Raw genomic sequence first — 22,849 nt, forward strand, 5'->3', positions numbered from 1 at the left:
TAACCTGTCATTGTAATATCAAAATTTCATTTTTTAACCCCTTAATTGGTAAGAGTGGCACTGAAAATTGACCAACTGTGCTCTGCCTATTTCTTTTGGGAATGCAGGAGAGAATACATTTTTGTGTAACTATGAGCACAGAATATATAATAGTACCAGTACAGAAGGCTCACTCCTTTGATGTTTACAAAATGCCGCCATTCTAAATTCTTACCTATATTAACAACCGGATCGCACGCGAGCAGTCGACATTGAATTCTATGGCGCCGCGCGAAGGTCGTCACCACTGAATGGGCCGCGAACTCGCGGCCGCCGGCATGTACTTGTAGCTCGGCGATAGAATCGCGGAATGAGCCGCCCCTGATAAAGACCAATTGAAAAGTTGATCTCAAAATTCCTAGTGATTTGATATCATCAACCATATTGATAGAAGGTAGCTTCGATGCTTGTATATCAAATCAACATCAAATTTTTAAATTCGAGTACTATCCAAGTACCTAATAGGTTTCTAGGAATGTTTAGAACTCTACACACATATATATAGGAACTGATCCCACCAATAGCTAGTAAGCGATGAGCTATCAGCGATTGTAGGGGGTAGGGCATTTGTGGGGGGGTAGAGCATAGCGAATGATATTCCGCTTTGTGTGGTAGGGCACAGCACTCGCTCGAATCTAGAGCAGAGCCCAACTGGGGAAGTACCTTCGCCTTACAGAAGACCGCAGCCAAATAGCACTAGACCTTACTCATAGTGTTGTGTTCCTGCCGGTGAGTAAGGCTGCCAGAGCTCAACGAGGGTGCGGTGAGCTGATGAGGGGAGGACTTACGGAACTGACTTATCCCGTTTATTCTCCTTTGAGTCGTCGGCAACCCGAACCCTCCTTAGAACATGTGCACTCCTTTTTGCTGTGTATTTAACACAGCAAAAGGGAATGTACAAGTTTCTAATGGGGTGGGAACACGCGCTGTTTGAGTTGCAGGCGTCCATAGGTTTTTTTTTTTTTTATACTACGTCGGTGGCAAACAAGCGTACGGCCCGCCTGATGTAAAGCGGTCACCGTAACCTATGGACGCCTGCAACTCAAACAGTGTCACATGCGGTGACCGCTTTACATCAGGCGGGCCATATGCTTGTTTGCCACCGACGTAGTATCAAAAAAAATTTACTCGCTTTTGTGGAACGAGTGCCTTAAGACTAATGATAATATTTCTGCACTAAACGTCGCGTTTTCTAAAATTACATCCATTACATGGGTGAAGAAACTGGCTACAATGTAATATGTCTGTATTATGCATAATAGTTGATAATAGGAAGGCAATGACATGCAACTAAGTCATAAGAGAGCCATGATTTTTTTTAACTTTAACAAAAAAAAAACTTTGCCACAAACGCAAACTCAAACTCAAAAATATGTTTCTTCATGTAAGCACAGAATATATAGAAGTACAAGTGATGTAGTAGGCCTAATTACAAGCTCTTATGAATAGTTCATTACATATATACAGAGTGTGGCCTGTAACAAAGGCGAAGAATTGAACTGTAGGCTATTCTCCTTATACTGATCAACATTTGTTCAGTGACTTTTAAAAATTATGAAGTCTTTAAATTTTTAATTTCTCATACAAAATAAATATTAGCTTCAATGTACGCCATTATTGTTGTCATTGACGTTGTCTGTCACACTTTAGACTTAACAGAATTCGCAATACATTACCTCTTAGAAAAAACTTTCAAGGGTGATAAAAATCAAAATACAAGTTATTTTTAAAAGTCGCCGAACCAATGTTGATCAGTATAAGGAGAATAGCCTAGAGTTCAAGTCTTCGCCTTTGTTACAGGCCCCACTCTGTATACATACATATATACAAATATTAACTAATTAAATTATTTCTATTGTCCGCAGGTCTCGAATCTCCAAGATGTATGCTCTCCTAATATTCGCACTGGTGGCTGGCTGCAGAGCCGCGAATGTCAACAAACATATGCGATTACTCACAGAGCTGGACAACAAGATTGATCCTAATTGTAAGTTTAAGGTTCATATTATTAGAGCTAACATAGATTTGGTTAAACTTAGAACACATTTAAAACTGTAAAAAATACTATAGTTTAGTTTAGTTTAGTTTATTTATTACATAATGATAAATTACAGTATAAATTAATCTACGTTAACCTATATGAATTTACATTATGATCGTCAATAATGATAATTATAATTAGGCATGCAAACATATAAGAGGTACAATAATATTTATGTCAATGATAATCATAAGCAATAGAAAACATGAAAGAACAATTTGAATTTCAAATGGTATTTCAAAACTACCGTCATTAAGTAAATATGTAAACAATAAAATACAGGTCAAATTAAAATCTAATAGGTAGGTATCTCATAGTGATCGTCATAGTAGAATTAAAACTATGTCAAAACAATTTAAAGCAGGTTATTACAATTTTAATTCCATATATTCATCTACTGAATATAATGGATTATTCAATAAAAAGTTCCTCAATTGCCGTTCAAATGCTTCGTCAGATACCTCAGTTCTTAATTCGGCGGGTAGGTGTTCGTAATAAGTAGGGCCTATTACTCGTGGGTTCTTGCATGAAAGTGCCATGCGACGCGGCACTGTTCGCAGTCTTCCCGTCGATCTGATCTGCTTGCCTATGACTTCGACGCGTTTGAACATAGACAAGTTTCTCCGTACGAACATCAAAACTTGAAAAATGTATAACGAAAAATGCGTCATTATACCATACTTTTGAAAAAGTTCTTTACAGTGACATGTTTGTTTAATTCCAGCCAGTAAACGGATCGCACGTTTTTGGAGAATCAGTACTCTCTTGGCCTCTGTGGAATTTCCCCAAATCAGTGTACCGTATGACATCAACGAGTGAAAGTGCGAAAAATACACATTTTTAAGTGATTTCCGTGATATCAATGTTTGTAGTTTCTTTAATGCAAATATTGAACTACTCAACCTATTACAAAGCTGATCGACATGGCACTTCCAATTCAGATTCGAGTCAAGTACAAAACCAAGAAATTTGATTTCGTTACATGATGGCATTGGGCAGCTACTTAAGCATGGAGGTATTGTGGTGTTGCGTCCCGAAAATATCATCACATTGGATTTCGCTATATTCAACAGTAGGCCATTAGATGAAAACCATGTTTGTAATTGCTCACAAGCTACATTGATTGCCTCGGCCAACTGCGCATGTGTTTTTGCTTTAACAACAACGGTGGTGTCATCTGCAAATAACACCGACAGTCCATTTGTGATGGCAGAGGGCAGATCATTCACAAATAGTAAAAATAGCGTATTTCCGGCCGCTGATCCTTGAGGAATACTGGGTATAGTATGAATTTTCTGAGATGAACTTTTCGCTTTTAAACAAAGGCCTTTGTTTTTATTATTCGCGGCGGTTAGCTCCCGTTTCCACAGCACGTGCTAAAGTCTCAGTGTAGATAAAAAGCAACTATCATGATTGCAATAAGGTTCAAATTTATTAAACAGTTTACAGTATGCAGGTAACTTTTTTTGAAGATGACAAAACGTGTTATCTCCGAAAGGGCTTTTTATGGATTTGAACCTTATAACTATCATGATAGTTGCTTTTTAACTACACTGAGACTATAGCACGTGCCGTTTAACCGGGAGCTAGCCGCGGTGAATAATAGAAACAAAGGTCTTTGTTTAACAGATTAGGGCAAAAGCGAAAAGTTCATTTTAGAAAATTCATACTATACCTTTACTTTGTGAAACCACAGAAAACATAATAGTACATGTACAGAAGGCTCACTCCTTTGATATTCACAAAATGCCGCCATTCTATATCCTTACCTACATTAACAAAAAGACCGCACGCGAGCAGCCGACATTGAGTTCTATGGCGCCGGCCGAAGGTCATCACAACTGAATGGACCGCGAACTCGCGGCCCTCAGCATGTACTTGTAGCGCGGCAATAGAATCGCGGAGTGAGCCGCGATAACTACTCCAGCGCTCTGCCAACAGAGCTACCAAAACCTCACCATAAATAGTCAATACTTTTTTCCACTAGGTATGAGTCTAAAAGGAGGCAGAAGGAGGCTAGACATCTACCTAAAGTTTCGGTTCTATCTCAGAGATGGCGGGGGGCGCCTTAGCCTTCGATAATTGTGTCATACACTTGAAAATTTCGACCCTTAATGCCACCGTTACCGAATGACCGAGTGGTTTGAGGCATCCGTCGCGATAACGGAGGACGCTGGTTCGAATCAGCTTTGGACACTTGGAGGCCTTGGTCATTTTTTCTTTGTATATGACATTTATTTCAGTTTATAATTAAAATAGTAGTGTGTCTACTAAAATAAAAATTAAATTATTTTCTATGAGGATAATTTAATTTGTTCTAAGAATTTACCTAAAGACAGTTGCAGTTCTTAAACGGCTTCCAAGTCATATTGTAAATTCACAGCTCGTAAATGCTACCATAAATTTTAAATTCACGCAAATAAATGTCCTTACCGGGATTCGAACCCGGGACCGCGGCGTAGCAGGCAGGGTCACCAGTACTACGCGCTAGGCCAGACCGGTCGTCAAACTTAAAGCTTGTCAAAAATCGAAATAAGATGTCATATATACATACATACAATCACGCCTGTATCCCATAAAGGGGTAGGCAGAGCACATGAAACTACTAAAGCTTCAGTGCCACTCTTGGCTAATAAGGGGTTGAAAGAAAACGAAACTGTGACATTGCAGTGACAGGTTGCCAGCCTCTCGCCTACGCCACAATTTAACCCATGTCCCATAGTTGTCTTCTACGACACCCACGGGAAGAAAGGGGGTGGTGAAATTCTTCACCCGTCACCACACAGGCTATATATATATTAACGAAAAAATGACGGACCACCAGTGGCGAAGGCCGGATTAAAGCTTGTCTTTCTTTTACAGGATCTATGTAAATTTTCTATTAACATATTCATGAATGTTTCACATTCTTTCAGTATTACCCCTCCGGGCACCTCGAAGGTTCCTCGCCATCACCAAAGCACCAGCAGCAGTCACAGGGCACCAGGCGGGCACCACCGTGTCTTTAATATGCGAAGCATTTGGCGCTCCGGCACCCACGATACGCTGGTTTAAGAATAACCAACCAGTTTATGAGGTAACTATATAAAGTATACTAGCTTTTGCCAGCGACTTCGCTCGCGTTAGAAAGAGAGAAAAAGTAGCCTATGTCACTCTCCATCCCCTCAACTATCTCCACTTAAAAAATCACGTTAACTCGTCACTCGGTTTTGCCGTGAAAGACGGACAAACAAACAGACACACACTTTCCCATTTATATCGATGAGATGAGGCCATTTCGTGGCACTTCATTACTTTCTGTCTTGTTGTTATTATGTGTATTTTGTCTTGTCTGTGTTCACGAATAAATGTTTATTCTATTCTATAATGAGGTCCCGGGTTCAAATCCTGATGAGAGCTTTTTTATTTTTTTCTACATATATTTTTCCATGAATTATCTTTTTTTTAATATCCAAAAGTATTTTGTTTAGTATTGAGAAAATTAAAACACTAAAAAAATCAACAAATAAAAAGATCGCTGTCAGGATCGAACCCGAGAACAGCCACGCAGGGGGGCACACTTTTTTTCCTTTAGGATCGATTATTTCCGAAAATATGAATATTATCAAAAAACGATTTTAGTAAACCCTTATTAATTTTTAAATACCTATCCAACAATATATCACACGTTGGGGTTGGAATAAAAAAATATCAGTCCCCACTTTACATGTAGGGGGAAAGGGTACCCTAATAAAATGATTGATAAACATATTTGTACTAAATTTCAGCTTTCTAGTGCTAACGGTTACTGAGATTATCCGCGGACGGACGGACGGACAGACAGACATGGCGAAACTATAAGGGTTCCTAGTTGACTACGGAACCCTCAAAAGAACGTCTAATGTCATGTCACGTCTCTGAGTACCTATTGAGCGAGACATGCGCTCCTAGCGGAGAGATTTGTAACTGCAATTAATAGGCTTCAGCCGACAGATTTTCCTCCTTACCTCTATTCTCCATGGTTCGAATTCTATGACAGCGTTTTCGGTGGCCAAATGAAATAAAAAAATTCACACATTTTTAATCGAAAATACGTAGTCATCATACACTTTTAATACCCAAAATTTATAAATATAGTTTTTTTATATCAAATACTACAGAAGACAATCATTTATCGTGCCAAATTCGATAAGAGTCTAGTAGCCTAATACAATTATGTTAAAACAAACTTTTTTCCATTTCAGTACGACCAAGAGTCCAACGAGATCTTCGATACGAATCCCACATCGCTGGCCAGGGTGTCTTCCACGCTACTGGTGGCCCGGACCGCGGGCCGCGATGAGTACACCTGCGTCGCGGCGGCAGGGGCTAAGACGGAGAGGGTGCACAGCGTTGTTTATAGCACAGGTTAGTTTTTAATGTATTCTAAAACTAAACCTAACCACAAAATTAAAACTTTGAAAAAACCCCCGACTGCGACATAGTGGACCGATTTTCATGAAACATGGCTAAGAACACTCCCGACTAACTCAGCTTTCAGACAAAAAGTAAATCTAAATCGGTTCATCCGTTCGGGAGCTACGATGCCACAGACAGACACATACACAGACAGACAAACAGACAGATAGACAGACGGACAGACAGACAGACACGTCAAACTTATAACACCTCGTCGTTTTTGCGTCGGGGGTTGAAAAAGAGTTTGTTTAGTATGCCAGTGAGTGCCCTATCAAAGCGTTAAGATGCGTCCCTTTGGGCATTGCCAGACTAAAGTCACAGTATAATAAAGAGTACTATCGTACAGTATGGCCACTCCCGCTCCCCGCTGAAAGTGCCGCCCACCCCCTCTCGGTTACCTCACAGTTACCGCCTGTCAAAAACGCGAACAGTCGACCTGTCATATTTCACTCATACAAGCATGGTACGCGTTCACCTACACGAGCTTAAACTGTGTGCTAGGAACGCGCCTCTTTCATATATTTGATCGCCAGTGTCCGAGGTGTGCTAAAGTGTAGGTAAATAGTTTGTCATTAGATGGACAATTGTTTTATCTAAACTTATCTATTTATATGCAACAAAATAAAGGTTTTTGAAAAATCATCTCTTAGAGCGCCCCTAGACTATAAAAGTTATCTACGTGCCGGAATCTCTAGCACCAGCGGTAGGGGCTGTGCGTTGATTTAAGTCAGTCAGTCAGTCAGTCAGTCACTCAGGACTTTGCCATTTATACATATAGAAGATTAAGTGATCTACTTATATACTACAATGTGTGTATTTCATTCGTTAATAAAACTTTCTTTACTCACCCACAGATGGCAGCACCGACTTAATACCAGACCGGGCGCGGCTCATCCCACTCGCGCCTCAAATCCTCGTCTCATACAAAGTGTTCATGGACCTCATCGGGAACAACGTGGTGCTGCCTTGCCACGCGAGGGGGCACCCGCGGCCGCAGGTCACGTGGGTCAATAACCGGGGCGCGTCGGTGAAAACGGATCCGAGGATGAAGGTTAGTTCCGCTACTTGGCGGTAGATGGCGTGGATGGTAGTTTAGGAAATGTGTAGAATTTGGTTGTTTTGGTGGGCTTAAAATGGGTGGGTTTAGATTTTTTATAATCTAATTATGTAGTATATACACGTGTTTTAAGCATCCTCATTTTACAAATGAAATACAAATCGAGAGAACAGTCCGAAATAATCATTTTACCTCCTTTAAAATAGAAAAGTGTGTCTGTCTGTTTGTCTTTCAAGGCAAAATGTAGCGATGAATTAAAGTGATTTAAGTGGAGATAGTTAAAGGGATGGAGAGTGACAGCTGACATTGGCTACTTTTTGTCTTTTTCTAACGCCCTGTTTCCCTAAAAAGGGGGGGTGGAAGTTTGTATGGGGAATTCCGCAATTTTCTAATTTGACGCGAGCGAAGCCGCGGGCAAAAGCTAGTAAGTTCAGTATAATGACTTACCAATTTTTTTAACCCCTGACGCAAAAACCACGGGGTGTTATAAGTTTGACGTGTCTGTCTCTCTGTCTGTGGCATTGTAGCTCCCGAACGGATGAACCGATTTTGATTCAGTATTGTTTGTTTGTAAGCTGAGGTAGTCGGGAGTGCTTAGCCATGTTTCATGAAAATCGGACCCACTATGTCGCGGTCGAAGTTTTTTTTTTTTTTAATTTTGTGGTTATTTACTTCCAGGTGCTTCGTTCAGGCGAGCTAGTGATCTCGCCGCTCCTGTGGAGTGATATGGGCGAGTTCACTTGCCACGTCTCCAACGCGTTCGGCAGCCAGCTCGCTACTACCTTCGTGTACCCTGCTAGTGTCAGTAAGTCTATAATATTATATGCGAATGTTCAATAATTGATCGAACGATAAGAAGTCAGAGAATAAACGACAAGGCCCACGTGGCCGATTCGGGAATCGAACCCTAAATGGCGCCTAGCCTTATCAGAGATAACACACACTAGAGAAATTTCGTCGGGTATACATATATACCACGGCGGGCGGATGGTCTAGTGGTAATGATGTTAGCCGCGTAATCTGAAGACCCGGGTTTGATTCCCGGCACGGCCACCAGTGGGAATTGTCGTTTTTTCTTTCGTGTATGGTATCTATTTCAATTTATAATTTATATATAGTAGTGTGACTACTTGAAAATGTTCCCTAGTTGTAAAGAAAGCAGAGTTTAAAAAATAAAAATAAGTAAGTAAAAGTAAGCAGAATAAATATGCACACTAATGAAGATGTGTAACACCTTAAAAATCAAAAAAGACTTGCATTTGTAGTATATATCTATATGCAAGTAAGGTCCATCTTTACGAAGTAATAATTCTCTTAATCAAAACACAACAAATTTAACAATTTTTACTTTCTACTCTTTCAAATATGATATGACAGATTATTTTTTACTTTTTTTTTAATTCTTTATGAAAATGAAGTACGTACCTACAGTATTTCTAAAACCAATTAGTGGTTTTTGTCATGATTTTTGGTAAATTATGGTATAATTTTAATTTTATTTTTTTATTTGTTACAGGTAGGGTGAATAAAGTGAAGCAGTAGACAAACGAACAAACGAAGCATCGTATACTTAACTTGAATGTTCCTGTAGTTAGTACTTGTTTACTAGTACGCGAGCGAACTAAACGAACCTTCAGAAATTTATTTCTTTGAATTCTACGCCTATAAAGCCTATACGTATTCATAAAGTGAATTTTTGACACAATAGTAACGGCTTTAGATAATCTAAGGGTACTCCAGTGAAAAATGTTCACTTAATTTAAAAAAAAAATTAAGTATGTCGTTTATTTTTACAGTAAAACAATCAAAAACGAGTTAAAAACAATGTAACTCCGTAATCCGTAACAATTGTATTTTGATCGATACCAAATTTTAAACATATAATATAACAACAATAAGGATTAAGCGAAAATGATTAACTTTATATGTAATGTTATAAGAAATAAATGAGAAAATAATTAAGAATAAGTACAACTGAATATCTAGCATAAATCTCGAGGTATAGAGGGCGGCATTTTCTCGTTGTAAGAAAGAATCTACGAGTATTTATATTTTGCTTAAATAATTTATAATTTAGCGTTTTCTCCAATTTTTGGAAAATCTAATGGTGTTGTATTATTTAATACCTGCTCTTTAAAAAAAACTGATCGTTTTTATTTTATTTAATACTTAAGTGTATTTCATATTATAAGTATTTATTAAAAATACCATCAAAAAGATGTGATTCTATGTACAAATCAAACTAAGTAATTTTGTATAGATTAAACATTTTAATCCTTTTAGATAATGTATTTTGTTCCATTGATTTTATCCTGTTAAAAGAACATCGGGACTAAGGACGGCTGGACCGTAAAATAATTTATTTATTCGCTCGCGTATTTTTGAAATCGAGTCTGCCTATTTTTTATTTGTTGTATAAAATAATCCTTTTGTTAACTATGCGGTTTACATTTTAAAATAAAAAAAATCTTGTGACATCTTAATAATGACTAAATTATTATAGCTATTGACAAAGAAAATTTAAATTAATTGTTATGTAAAACAAGAAGGTGCTTTTATTTTTAAAAGATAGATTTGCACAATTCTGCATGTATTTTAAACGTACATACTAGCGTCATCTGTTGTTGAGTAGCAGAAAACTATGAAGCTTGTTTTGTCCTATTCGATGCTAGATGGCAGTAGTTGAGAACACATTTAAAAATCATTTTCAACTGTTTCTAATGTAAATGGCGTCGTTAACAAAAGTTGATAAATAAACCATTATTGTATGATAATGTGTTACTGTATTATTTAATTATTGTGATTATAAACTATTATAATAAAACTGTGATGAAAATAGATGGATATAAATAAAATAACGATCAACTGAAAATAGTTTTTTTTTTCTGTTATTTTTCATACAAAGCTACGCTTGATGATTTTTTTTTATGCGATAGGAGGCAAACGAGCATACGGATTGCCTAATTGTGACACCCTGGAACACCATGCAGTATTGTTGGAAGTGCGTTGCCGGCTTTTATGGGGGGTGTATGCTTTTTTAGGGTTCCGTAGTCAACTAGGAACCCTTATAGTTTCGCCATGTCTGTCTGTCCGTCCGTCCGTCCGTCCGTCCGTCCGTCCGTCCGCGGATAATCTCAGTAACCGTTAGCACTAGAAAGCTGTAATTTGGTACGCCAACAAAGTGCAAAAATAAAACATGGGAAAAATTTTTTTATTAGGGTACCCCCCCTACATGCAAAGTGGGGGCTGATATTTTTTTTCATTCCAACCCCAACGTGTGATATATTGTTGGATAGGTATTTAAAAATGAATAAGGGTTTACTAAAATCATTTTTTGATAATGTTAATACTTTCGGAAATAATCGCTCTTAAAGGAAAAAAAAGTGCGTCCCCCCCCCTCTAACTTTTGAACCATATGTTTAAAAAATATGAAAAAAATCACCAAAGTAGAACTTTGTAAAGACTTTCTAGGAAAATTGTTTTGAACTTGATAGGTTCAGTAGCTTTTGAGAAAAATACGAAAAACTACGGAACCCTACACTGAGCGTGGCCCGACACGCTCTTGGCCGGTTTTTTTTCTTGAAGCCTTGAAGGTGTGGTGGGTTATCCGGAAATAAGGGAGCCGACAGTGTTTAGCGCACTGCGATTGGTCGTTTCAAGGACGGCAGGCAGTCGCGCCAGATGAAAAGGGAGTCGCGTAAATAGCCAGTGTAAGTTGACCTATGCCGGCTCTGAATAAATTATAAATATGACTTATTTGTGGAATTTAATACCGTCTGTTTTTAAATTTGATCTTCTTGTTACCTTTCCACACTACAGGTGGACATCTTTAAGGCATCAAAATACCCTTTTTCAATTTTTTTATTGCGAAAAACACGAGCTGCTTTCGGGTCGGTTACTTGGTCGTTACTGATCGGGCACGGCGAGTGCCCGCGCTTATATCATGGCAAATACAAGTAAGGCTGGTGACCGCGAGTCGTCTTGTAATGGATGTCTATAGGGGTTGGTCTGTGGCATTTACGCATGCCATCCGGTCCGGGTGAACTAGGGACAATAAAATAAATAAATAAATATAAATATTATAGGACATTCTTACACAGATTGACTGAGGCCCACGGTAAGCTCAAGAAGGCTTGTGTTGTGGGTAGGTACTCAGACAACGATATATATAATATATAAATACATACATAGAAAACATCCATGACTCAGGAACAAATATCTGTGCTCATCACACAACTAAATGCCCTTACCGGGATTCGAACCCGGGACCGCGGCGTAGCAGGCAGGGTCACTACCGACTGCGCCAGACCGGTCAGACAATGACTGACTAACGAGCGTAGGATTACCGTTTAAAGTAAAACCACCAACGAATTCCGTCTCCGCCTTGGGTGTCCATAGGTTACAGTGACCGCTTTACCTCAGGCGGGCCGTATGCTTGTTTGCCACCGACGTAGTATAAGTTATGCTCGTAAACCTTGTGCCAAATCAAACCACATAAGAAATCGATTTAAACTCATAATTATCGATACAAGATTACTTACCGAGTTGCCCGGAGCGTCACGAGTATATGAGTGATTACTTTAAGGTGAGGATCATGTAATGACTGAGCTTTATTTGGTAGCGACCCTGTGCGAATTTGGTTTAGTCGATCGATTTCGTAATAAACAATTGAAGTAGTAAGTAACTACGAATTTTCAGATCACACCAAGATTTTACATCAAAAATATCGTGTAGGTACCTTCTGTACTTAGTAGCCAGATCAAAGAATTTGATAAAGAAGTAACCGCATACAGTTTAGAATTAGGGCCCATTTAGACGGTACGAGAACTCGTAGACGAGTTTTTTATTAGATTGCGATATTGGATAGCTGTGCAAAATTGTATGTGACCTCAACAGCCCGCAATGTAACTTAAATCGCATGAGAGTTCGCACGCCGTCTAAATCAGGCCTTAATAATTATTTGATGATACATATTGGTTACCTCAAACGTAACGTCGCTTTCGTAAAACTAGTGCCTACGCCAAATCTTGGGATTAGTTGTCAAAGCGGACCCCAGGCTCCCATGAGCCGTGGCAAATGCCGGGATAACGCAAGGAGGATGATGATGACATTAGTTACCTAATTTAGGTTTGAGCAATTTATTAGATAATCCTACTGAACCACACTAAACACAAAATTATTCACGAAAAAGTACGCATAAAGAACATATACATACATACATATATACATACATTCACGCCTGTATACCATAAAGGGGTAGGCAGAGCACATGAAACTCCTTTAGTCTCAGTGCCACTCTTGGCAATTAAAGGGATGAAAGAAAACGAAAATTGTGACATTGCAGTGACAGGTAGCCAGCCTCTCGCCTACGCCACAACGCCACAACGTTAAAACATAATTATGAAAAATCAACGTACATCTACTGGGTCAACAGACGCTGCAACTTCCATAAATTAGGTACCTACTCTACTCTAGGTACTTCGAGCGAGATAAGCCCCCATTTCTACATAGATCAGCCAATGTGGCCTTTGGTCTTCCAAATCGAACATTGAAACCCACATATATATTATATATTATAGGACATTCTTACACAGATTGACTGAGGCCCACGGTAAGCTCAAGAAGGCTTGTGTTGTGGGTACTCAGACAACGATATATATAATATATAAATACTTATATACATAGAAAACATCCATGACTCAGGAACAAATATCTGTGCTCATCACACAAATATATGCCCTTACCGGGATTCGAACCCGAGACCGCGGCGTAGCAGGCAGGGTCACTACCGACTGCGCCAGACCGGTCATATGTATATACTAAGAGTGTAGAGCCGCCAAGGTATTTGGGATAATTTAGAGTGCATATTTTTTTCATCTCTAGACGTCAATGAGTTCTTCTTTTTGCATCTCTAGACGTCAATGAGTTCGGACGTGTTAATTAAGATATTTAATTATTCGCGTGCATAATTCTGCATTTCGTGCGTAATCTGGGTCATTACTCAGCTATCGCGTTTCGTGGCTGTAGTATAATGTCGACATAGGATAACTAAGTGTTTGAAATGTCAAACGGGAATAGTCCCTTTAACCGGAGTGGCCTAACGCGCCGCAGCCCGCCCTCGACGCCCACGCCGCAGCCCGTCCCGCCCGCGCCCGCACCCGCGCCCGCCAACATGGAGCAGGATGAAGAGCCCCCGAAGGTCATTGCTACAAGTGACATCAAAGCTTGGTTTAAAAAGATAGATCTAAACTTGCAAGACATTAGCCAAACAGCAGCAGAAGGTAAACTTAACATTGACCAGAAGCTCAGAATAAGCACTCTTTGTCGCAACGTGACTCATTACGCCTCACAAATGGCTATTGAGTACCAATCGCTAAAATCCCATGCGATCCAAGCTTATCAGTCGCATCAAGCTCACCAGGAAAAAACTGACCTAGTGCAACGCATCCAAGACCTACAGAGGACGATTGAGGAATCCAGCCGACCAGCCCCTGGACCAGTTTCATTTGCCGATGCCCTGAAGAAATCTGGAACGAGGTATGTCCAACCGTCTAATATCAGCTCAGTCGCAATATACCCAGTGGACAAATTGAAGTCGAGCGAGGAGACAAAATCCCTCGTTCAAAAGATTATTCGGCCCGACGAAATGAAACTGCACGTGAGAGGGTTACGCAAAGTAAGAAACGGCGGTGTAGTGATAAGCACTGATTCTAAAGAGGACATTGTAAAACTGAAACAATCATCACAGTTCACTACCTCTGGACTCACTGTTGACGAGCCACTAAAACGCAAGCCCAGAATTGTCATAATTGGAGTTCCCGCGAAATGCATGAAAATGATGTCCTGAAGTGCATTTATAAACAAAACTTGGACGATAAGATACAGGACTGGACGCTCGAGAAATTTTTGACCGCTACGAGACTTAGTCACAAATCCGGGAAAAAGGATGGTGAGTCCTGTAATTACATAATTGAGGTTCCTGGAGTGATCCGCAAGGCCCTAATTAAGAATGACAGGATTTTTGTGAACTGGTCGTCGTGCCCAGTGAGAGATTTCACCCTAGTCACACGTTGCTTCAAATGCCAGCTCTACAATCATGCTGCAAAGACCTGCAAAATGGAGTGCAACATCTGCGGACATTGCGGGGAAGCGGGTCACACTTTCAAAGAATGTCCAAAAAAGGACAAACCTCCGAAGTGTGCAACCTGTTCGCACTTCAAGAAACCGAACGACCATCAAACAGGCGACCCCGACTGCCCAGCGAGACAAATGGCTGAGAAAAGATTCATAAATTCTGTAGACTATGAAGGCGCCTAGGAGCGCCTCTTAACATATTTTCATAGTACTTTTTATTCCCATTAGATTATCCTTCTTATGTATAATATGATCTTGCTCCACCTAGACAATTTTCTGTGTCAGAGTCTAAAGTATACGATGTCGCGGCTCTCAAACAAATTTCTGGCTCTGCCGGAACCCACTGACAATTTTAGCAATTTAAATAACTCTACAGAACCTTATTTTAACATACTTAAGTCACGTAATGCATGCAATTTGTCACTAATGAAGCATAAACAAACTTGAAAATGATTTACGTAAATTTGACTTTGACCCTGTTTATTAAAATTCTGCTGATATAGGAAATAGCATGTTATACTTTAGTAAAAATGTGTATCAAGCTAAATTACTTAACACAAGAAAAACACGTATTACTCATATCCACCTATGTAGCTATGTTTATTGTATGACGTAGGTACGATGATACAGAAATTTTGCTTATGGTTAAATTAATTAATTACCTAGTTGAGAACCTGCTGTAATATGTTTTTTGTTTATTTATAATTAAAATAATTAGCTTTATTATAGTGAATAATTAATAATAATTTACCAATTAAGTCCTTGTTATTGCCTGAAACACAGGAACTATCCTAGCTCAGGCATTTGTATAAATCATCCCTTATAAAATTCTTAGTCTTTAAGAAAAACCAGTGTACACTTATGTTATTCATAATAAATTATTTCTATTTCTATTTCTATTTCTATATTTTATTGCTAAGTATAAGTTGGTATAAGGTTTTTTAAAACACTAAATTTAAATTCATGATGGGTAAGTTGAAAACCCGAACTGTAATGATTGTGGGGTCATCGAGGACCTACATGTTGATGGAGTGTGTATGGGGGAAGTCTCATCGCCCTGGAACTTAAAGATTTACAAGGAATGTATGTATATTAACTAATTTATGTCTACTGTATAATGTTCGCGAACGTATGGACCGCCATAATCGCTAAGAGACTTTATTTTTTTAATCTGTGACTTCCGAGTCCAGTCCCCGCGATAATACGGGCGGCTGAATTCAATAAATCAGTTTTTTTTTCGTATGCATAGATAATCTGTTTGTATTAAGTCGCAAGTAAGCAAGTAAGCTCCTTAAATTATGATAAAAAAACCCTTCCATCTAGTAAAGTACAGACGGCGCCACCGTCGTGCAGAACGCCTATTAGATTAACAAATATTTGATAATGTGTATCGACTCGCATCAGACTCGAGCGATCAATTTCTCGCAATCGAGAACGTTTACTCGTGATGCACGCTGCGCACGACGCCTACGACCACGAGACGACAGGACGACGACATTAGAGGACCTCTGCGAGCGTTTTATTTTTAACTTTTTTTATTCTGATATTTTTTAGGGAATTTTAAGTCAATACGAGCACTTTCTATCTTAATAGGAGACCAAAAGTGTCGCAGAATTTCCATACATTTTTGTTAATGTCTTCTTTTGTTACCCCATACAAAAGGTATCGAAAATGATAACAAAATGAGAAAAATCGTATGGGACAATTTTTTTAACGTACTAGGATTGAAAAAACTAGTGATTTTGAGTATAAATCGCATAAAATATATCAAATTACCATAATTTATAAAAGTGGCAAAAAAGAAACGCTCGTATTACACCCATACCAATACTAATACTAATTACTAATACTAATTACTATTACTAATCACTATATTCACTATTAATAAATAATAATAAATAAAAAACCTTCCGTCTAGTAAAGACAGACGGCGCCACCGTCGTGCAGAACGCGTATTAGATTAACAAATATTTGATAATGTGTAATGTGTATCGACTCGCATCAGACTCGAGCGAACAATTTCTCGCAATAGAGAACGTTTACTCGTGACGCACGCTGCGCACGACGCCTACGACCACGACACGACAGGACGACGACATTAGAGGACCTCTACGAGCGTTTTATTTTGACATTTTTTATTCTGTTTTTTTTTTAGGGAATTTTCAGTCAATTGTACGCAGAATCACTAGCAATTTTTATCTCAATAGGAGACCAAGTGTCCCAGAATTTCCATACGTAATAATGCCTTACTCTTAATGCCCTTAATGTCTTCTTTTGTTACCTTATACAAAATGATAACAAAATGAGAAAAATCGTATGGGACAAATTTTTTAACGTAATAGGATTGAAAAAACTAGTGATTCTGAGTATAAATAACATAAAATATATCAAAATATCATAATTTATAAAAGAAACGCTCGTACACCCATACTAATACTAATTACTAATTATTATTACTAATTACTAATTACTATTTACTAATATTTATTTATTTAAATATCCATATCCATACTAATATTATAAATGGGAAAGTGTGTGTGTCTGTTTGTTTGTCCATCCTTCACAGCAAAACGGAGCGACGAAGTGACGTGATTTTTTTAAGTGGAGATAGTTGAAGGGATGGAGAGTGACATAGGCTACTTTTTGTCTCTTTCTAACGCGAGCGAAGCCGCGGGCAAAAGCTAGTTAATATTATAAATGGGAAAGTGTGTGTGACTGTTTGTTTGTCCGTCTTTCACGGCAAAACGGAGAGAGACGAATTGACGTGATTTTTTAAGTGGAGTTAGTTGAAGCACCTGGTGTCGAGTGAACAGACTGAGGACTGGTCACGGGCGCTGTAATTACTTCCGCCATAAATGGGGTTGGCGGGACTCTGCGCTCTGCGAGTGTGGTGAAGAGGCTCAAACCATTGAGCACATTATACAGCGCTGCCCTCTGCATGCTTTCCCAGGCCCTCCGGAAGACCTGTTTAAATTAACACCTGACGCAATCTCGTGGCTTGGGACCCTGAATGTGGACTTATAATTCTAGCTACATATTGTTTGAAAGTTATGTAAATGCGCTATACGAATAAATAAAGTTGAAGCACCCTAAAATAAATAAGTACTAAAGCCGTTCAGTTTAGGTCGAGAAAATAGGACATACCTACAATTACATAGCTCCGACCCTCTCTCAACTTAAACTGATTAGCTCTTCGTGGTAACCCCCCATTTTCTGAATTCGATCGTGTCGTATCCGTCTAGTGACTTCTAAACAGCCAGTTTCTCGTTCCAGCTGATCCGTAATGGCGCACGTGGAAACATGCACTTCGATTACAACATGGGAGATTGGGCATCGCATCGGCGACATTGATATAATGTTGTTTCATGTAAACTAAAATGTGTATTAAAATGTGTTCGTATAGTGGAAGGCCTGAGTAACATCTCGGACACTGGCGATCAAATTTATATGTGAAAGAGGCGCGTTCCTATCATTCTAAGCTCGTGTAGGTGAACGCGTACCATGCTTGTATGAGTGAGATATGACAGGTCGACTGTTCGCGTTTTTGACAGGCGGTAACTGTGAGGAGAGCGGGTGGGCGGCACTTTCAGCGGGGAGCGGGAGTGGCCATACTGTACGATAGTGCTTACTCTTTATTATGCTGTGCCTGAGTAGACGCTCGGAGCGTTCGGTTCGGCGTAGCGAGGAGCGGAGCGGGCTTGTCCGCGTCCATTGTATGAGCTTCAATTGTTTTGACATGCACGCTGCACACCCCCGCTGGCCTAATCGTATTAGAATTGGCCCAATGTTTGAATTAGAACAGGTTCTGTAGGCGTATCTAAAAATATAATTAAATTAATATTGTCTTCGGTTACCGCGATAGTTACTCATGAAATAAAACTATGGAAACGGATTAAATCGCCTATAATCAATGTACAATTCATCCCGACGTTTCGAACACTTTACAGCATTCGTGGTCAACGGGTGACTGAGGAAAAAAAACGAAACCAAGTGTCCGAAACGTCGGGATGAATCGTAAATTTATTATACGCGATTTAATCCGTTTCCATAGTTTTATTTCATAATTAAATTACTTTAAGAACTTCGTGAGTTAACCCGTAAATTAAAGTAACAGTTGAATAAAGAAAGTTTGGGTTTGAGACCCAACTGCCCCCGAACTCTACTCACCCCAAATCACAGTACCTACTCAGGGTAGTTTAGTATAGTATGTGTAGTTAGATGATCATTTCTCTAGCCGGTTGAGCAACGCATCGTGCGTCTCATGTATCGATTAGTTATCTTGGCTATCGGCCCAAGTATTAAGCTGAAGCGATCTCCATAAACTAGGTGAGCATTTCTTTTTTTTTTGCCAATTTTTTTATTTTGAATTTTTTAGGGAATTTTAGGTCAATTGTACTCAGAATCACGAGTACTTTCAATGTCACTGGGAGACAAAAAGTGTCCCAGAATTTCCATATATTTTTGTTACTTTCCTCTTTTGTTACCCCACACAACATGTACGGAAAATGGTAACAAAATAAGAAAACATCGTATGGGACCATTTTTTTAACTACTAGGATTGAAAAAGCTAGTGATTCTGAGTAGAAATTGCATATTTTTTTTTAAAATATCACATTTCATAAAAGTGGAAAAAAAAATAAATGCTCAGGTAAGGTCAGTACAGTAAGTAGGTAAATCATACGGGTTGTCTGATCTTCAAACTGGGCCTGTTATAATGATTAAGGTTTATTACATTTACCATTACGCAGTAGCAAATAGCGAGCTTACAAAAACACTTGAGTAATTAACGGAGATACCTAATAGTCCTAATACACTCGTAATAGAAGGCAAATGAGCCGGCGAAAAGTCTAATTATTACATTATTATTAAGACTAGGATATTAAACGTGTAAAATCGGGTAACTCACGTAAAATTGTCGAAGGTCGCTCGACATGTTTCGCTCCGTAACGAGGAGCATTTTCATTGAGCGCGCGAGATGCCGATGCCGATGGTGGTGGGTGAGTTACCCGATTTTACATGTTTAATATGTCAGTGTCTCACGGTAGTTTTATTATTAAAATTAACACTAGGAGTTGGAAGAGAGAGAAGCAGTTTTCACCCAATCTATCTGTGTTGTGGTGTAATGTAAGTCTGTTTTCACATTATCCAATTCGATACCGTATGTAGGAAGGATTTCAATGGAAAAAATCCAAGATGGCGTCGGTAATGTACCTATGGGATATCGGTCATCCAATATCGGATCGGATAATGTGAAAACGCACTAAGGGAACATCACGACCGACGTGGGATACCCCTATACGCTTCAGAAACGGCGTCTGTTGGAAAGCGTCGCGTTTTGCGAATGACAAGCGGTTACGCGTTTGCGTTCGCGTAACCGCTTGTCATTCGTTAGAGATTTATCTTACTTTTATATTGTAGGCTTTTGTACAATAGACTGTATATTTTTGGAGACGGGTGCGTAGCCGAATGGCATAAACGCTCACGAAACGAAACGCTCGTAGATATCTATCTCTATCGCTCGTGTGTATTGACGCAACAGAGCCAGACTACCTTTCGCGGCATTTCGTTGTCGTTTCGCGTCGGAGAAATGCCATTGGCTACGGGGCCTGGGGTTTTTACTGCAACAGCTGATACATCGGGCTTTAGCCGCGCGCATCAAATTGACTTCCGGGGCCTTATTCGAACCGTTGTCTAACTGTCAAGTGGCGGCAAGTGGCGCTAAAAGGTAAACTCGGTGGCTGTCATAATACTCATAATGCATGAATCTTTATACTTGCACCACCGGCAGTCTCGCAGGCAATTTGAAGTGAGCACGAGAGCCCCATCATCATGTCATACCGCAATGATCCACGAATTAGCATTTTTGCAATTCGATCTGTTACGGATTCACTACATCATCTTCCTTGCGTTATCCCGGCATTTGCCACGGCTCATGGGAGCCTGGGGTCCGACGTCCGCTTTGACAATGAATCGCAAGATTTGGCGTAGGCACTAGTTTTTACGAAAGCGACTGCCATCTGATCTTCCAACCCGAAGGGTAACTAGACCTTATTGGAATTAGTCCGGTTTCCTCACGATGTTTTCCTTCACCGAAAAGCGACTAGCAAATATCAAATGACAATTCAATTCACACATAAGTTCGAACCCGCGACCTCCGGAACGAAAGTCGCACGCACTTACCTCTAGGCTACCAGCGCTCTGCGATTCACTACCAATAATTACTTAATGCAACGAACTGTAATTTGCTATAATAAATAAACTAGATCTCTACCCCAGTCTGCTAAGCCTGGGTTCGAATCCCAGGTAAGAGAATTTATTTGTGTGATGAACACAGGTATTTGTTCCTGAGTCATGGATGTTTTCTAGTATGTATATTATCACTTAGCAGCCATAGTACAAGCTTTGCTTAGTTTGGGGCTAGGTTGAGTTGTGTAATTGTGTCCCCCCAATATTTATATTTACTTAAGTATTCATTTGTGAAGCTTTTCGTCCTAAACGCAATTTCTTGTTTTCCTGAACTGACAGCTTCTACATCATCGTGAAAAACATCTAAAATTACTTAAAAGCACTCAATCTTTCACGATTTAAAAATAAACATCTTTCATTAAATTCGCATTAGAGAATGCACACGCAATTCTTTCACAGCTCTAAACAATATCGTTTAAATTAGAAACAAGGTCATGTTTTAAACAATATTTTTGTGTATTATAGTGATGAGAGGTGTATCGATATGGATACGGGTATTATTTATAGAAAAGGCTACTTGACCCTTTTTTAAAGTCTGTCTTATTAATTACTGTCCATTTGCCAATGAACCAAAAAAAATATTACCATATTTTATTACGACTTGAAAACCGAAAAAAACATTTTTAAAGTATACTTTCACTTAATAAGGCAAAAACAACATTAGCAATGTTAATCTATAGATTGTCTGTGCATAACGTCAATCGAATTGAACGCAAAATTTTCTGACATTTATGTATGAGGCATAAAGTTAATATGTCAGTGATTGACTCGACATAAAGTTAAGTTAGGTTCTATGACGGCATCACATCGCTGACAGCGTTTTCGGTGGCCAAAGTTAAAAAAAATATTACACACATTTTCAATCGAAAATACGTAGTCATTATATAGGTACTTTTAATACCCAAAATTTATGAACATTGGTTTCTTATGTCAAATACTACAGGAAACAATCATTTTTTGTGCCAAATTCGATATGAGTCTAGTAGCCTATTAAATTTGTGAGTGTAGGTAAAAACCGTGTAAGAAACTTTTTCTGTTTTTATATGCGGATTTCGAACAACAGCTTTCATATAGGTATATGTACAAATGATTGAAAAATAACAGAAAGAATACACTTAACTTCCAGCAATGACCGATCAAATGTCATATTTGAATTATGTTTTTGCGAAAAACTTTGAATGTCCCTTTATTAGTACTTCAACCATAGTGCGACATATAAAAAAAGTACGTGTGACTTTCGTTCCGGAGTTCGCGGGTTCGAACCCCGGCTCGCACCAATGAGTTTTCGGAATTTATGTGCGAAATGTCATTTGATATTTTCCAGTCGCTTTTCGGTGAAGGAAGACATCGTGAGGAAACCGGACTAATTCCAAAATTGTCTAGCTTACCCTTCGGGTTGGAAGCTAGTGCTAGGACTAGTGCCTACGCCAAATCTTGGGATTCTTTGTCAAAGTGGACCCCAGGCTCCCACGGGCCGTGGCAAATGCCGGGATGATGAGTGCGACATATTTTTTTTTTATTTTTTTTATTATAAATAGGCTTACTCTTGACCACAGACTAGCCAAAGGCAAAGACGTGGCCTACGATGGAGTGAGCTCGCCCAGAAGATGCCTGTTCACTCTTGATTTGAAGGTTGCCGGGTTATATGAGCTCGGAAATATAGCCGCCGGCAAGGAATTCCACTCCTTGGCAGTGCGCATAAGAAAAGAAGAAGCAAAGCGCTTCGTGCGGATTCGTGGAATATCCACCAAGTAAGGATGGAGACCTACCGTGCGTCTAAGAGTCCGTATAAAATGCCATCTGAGCTAGTCCTTTGACGAGCGATGATTCACTAGAACTCTCGCCTTTAAGAAGCAAACAAGCAGTCGGATCGTCTAATGCAGTACACCTGTCCT

At 39.2% G+C, this 22,849-nt stretch overlaps 1 protein-coding gene across 4 annotated transcripts in view; it reads left to right on the forward strand.

Moving 5' to 3' along the window:
• LOC125237032 (neural/ectodermal development factor IMP-L2-like) overlaps positions 1-10,440 on the forward strand; it is a 143,042-nt gene extending 132,602 nt beyond the window's left edge. For 3 of the 4 annotated variants that reach the window (XM_048143954.1, XM_048143956.1, XM_048143955.1), the window contains exons 2-7: positions 1,905-2,026; positions 4,996-5,156; positions 6,304-6,466; positions 7,372-7,568; positions 8,253-8,379; positions 9,091-10,440. In XM_048143954.1, coding sequence (XP_047999911.1) covers positions 1,921-2,026; positions 4,996-5,156; positions 6,304-6,466; positions 7,372-7,568; positions 8,253-8,379; positions 9,091-9,116 — 780 coding nt within the window. In that variant the 5' untranslated portion in view covers positions 1,905-1,920 and the 3' untranslated portion in view covers positions 9,117-10,440. The remainder of the gene's footprint in view (positions 1-1,904; positions 2,027-4,995; positions 5,157-6,303; positions 6,467-7,371; positions 7,569-8,252; positions 8,380-9,090) is intronic. The other variant, XM_048143957.1, reaches the window with a different exon arrangement.
• The last annotated feature ends 12,409 nt before the right edge of the window (positions 10,441-22,849 follow it).

The sequence above is a fragment of the Leguminivora glycinivorella genome, chromosome 20, assembly GCF_023078275.1.
Source record: "Leguminivora glycinivorella isolate SPB_JAAS2020 chromosome 20, LegGlyc_1.1, whole genome shotgun sequence".
Classification (NCBI taxonomy): domain Eukaryota; kingdom Metazoa; phylum Arthropoda; class Insecta; order Lepidoptera; family Tortricidae; genus Leguminivora; species Leguminivora glycinivorella.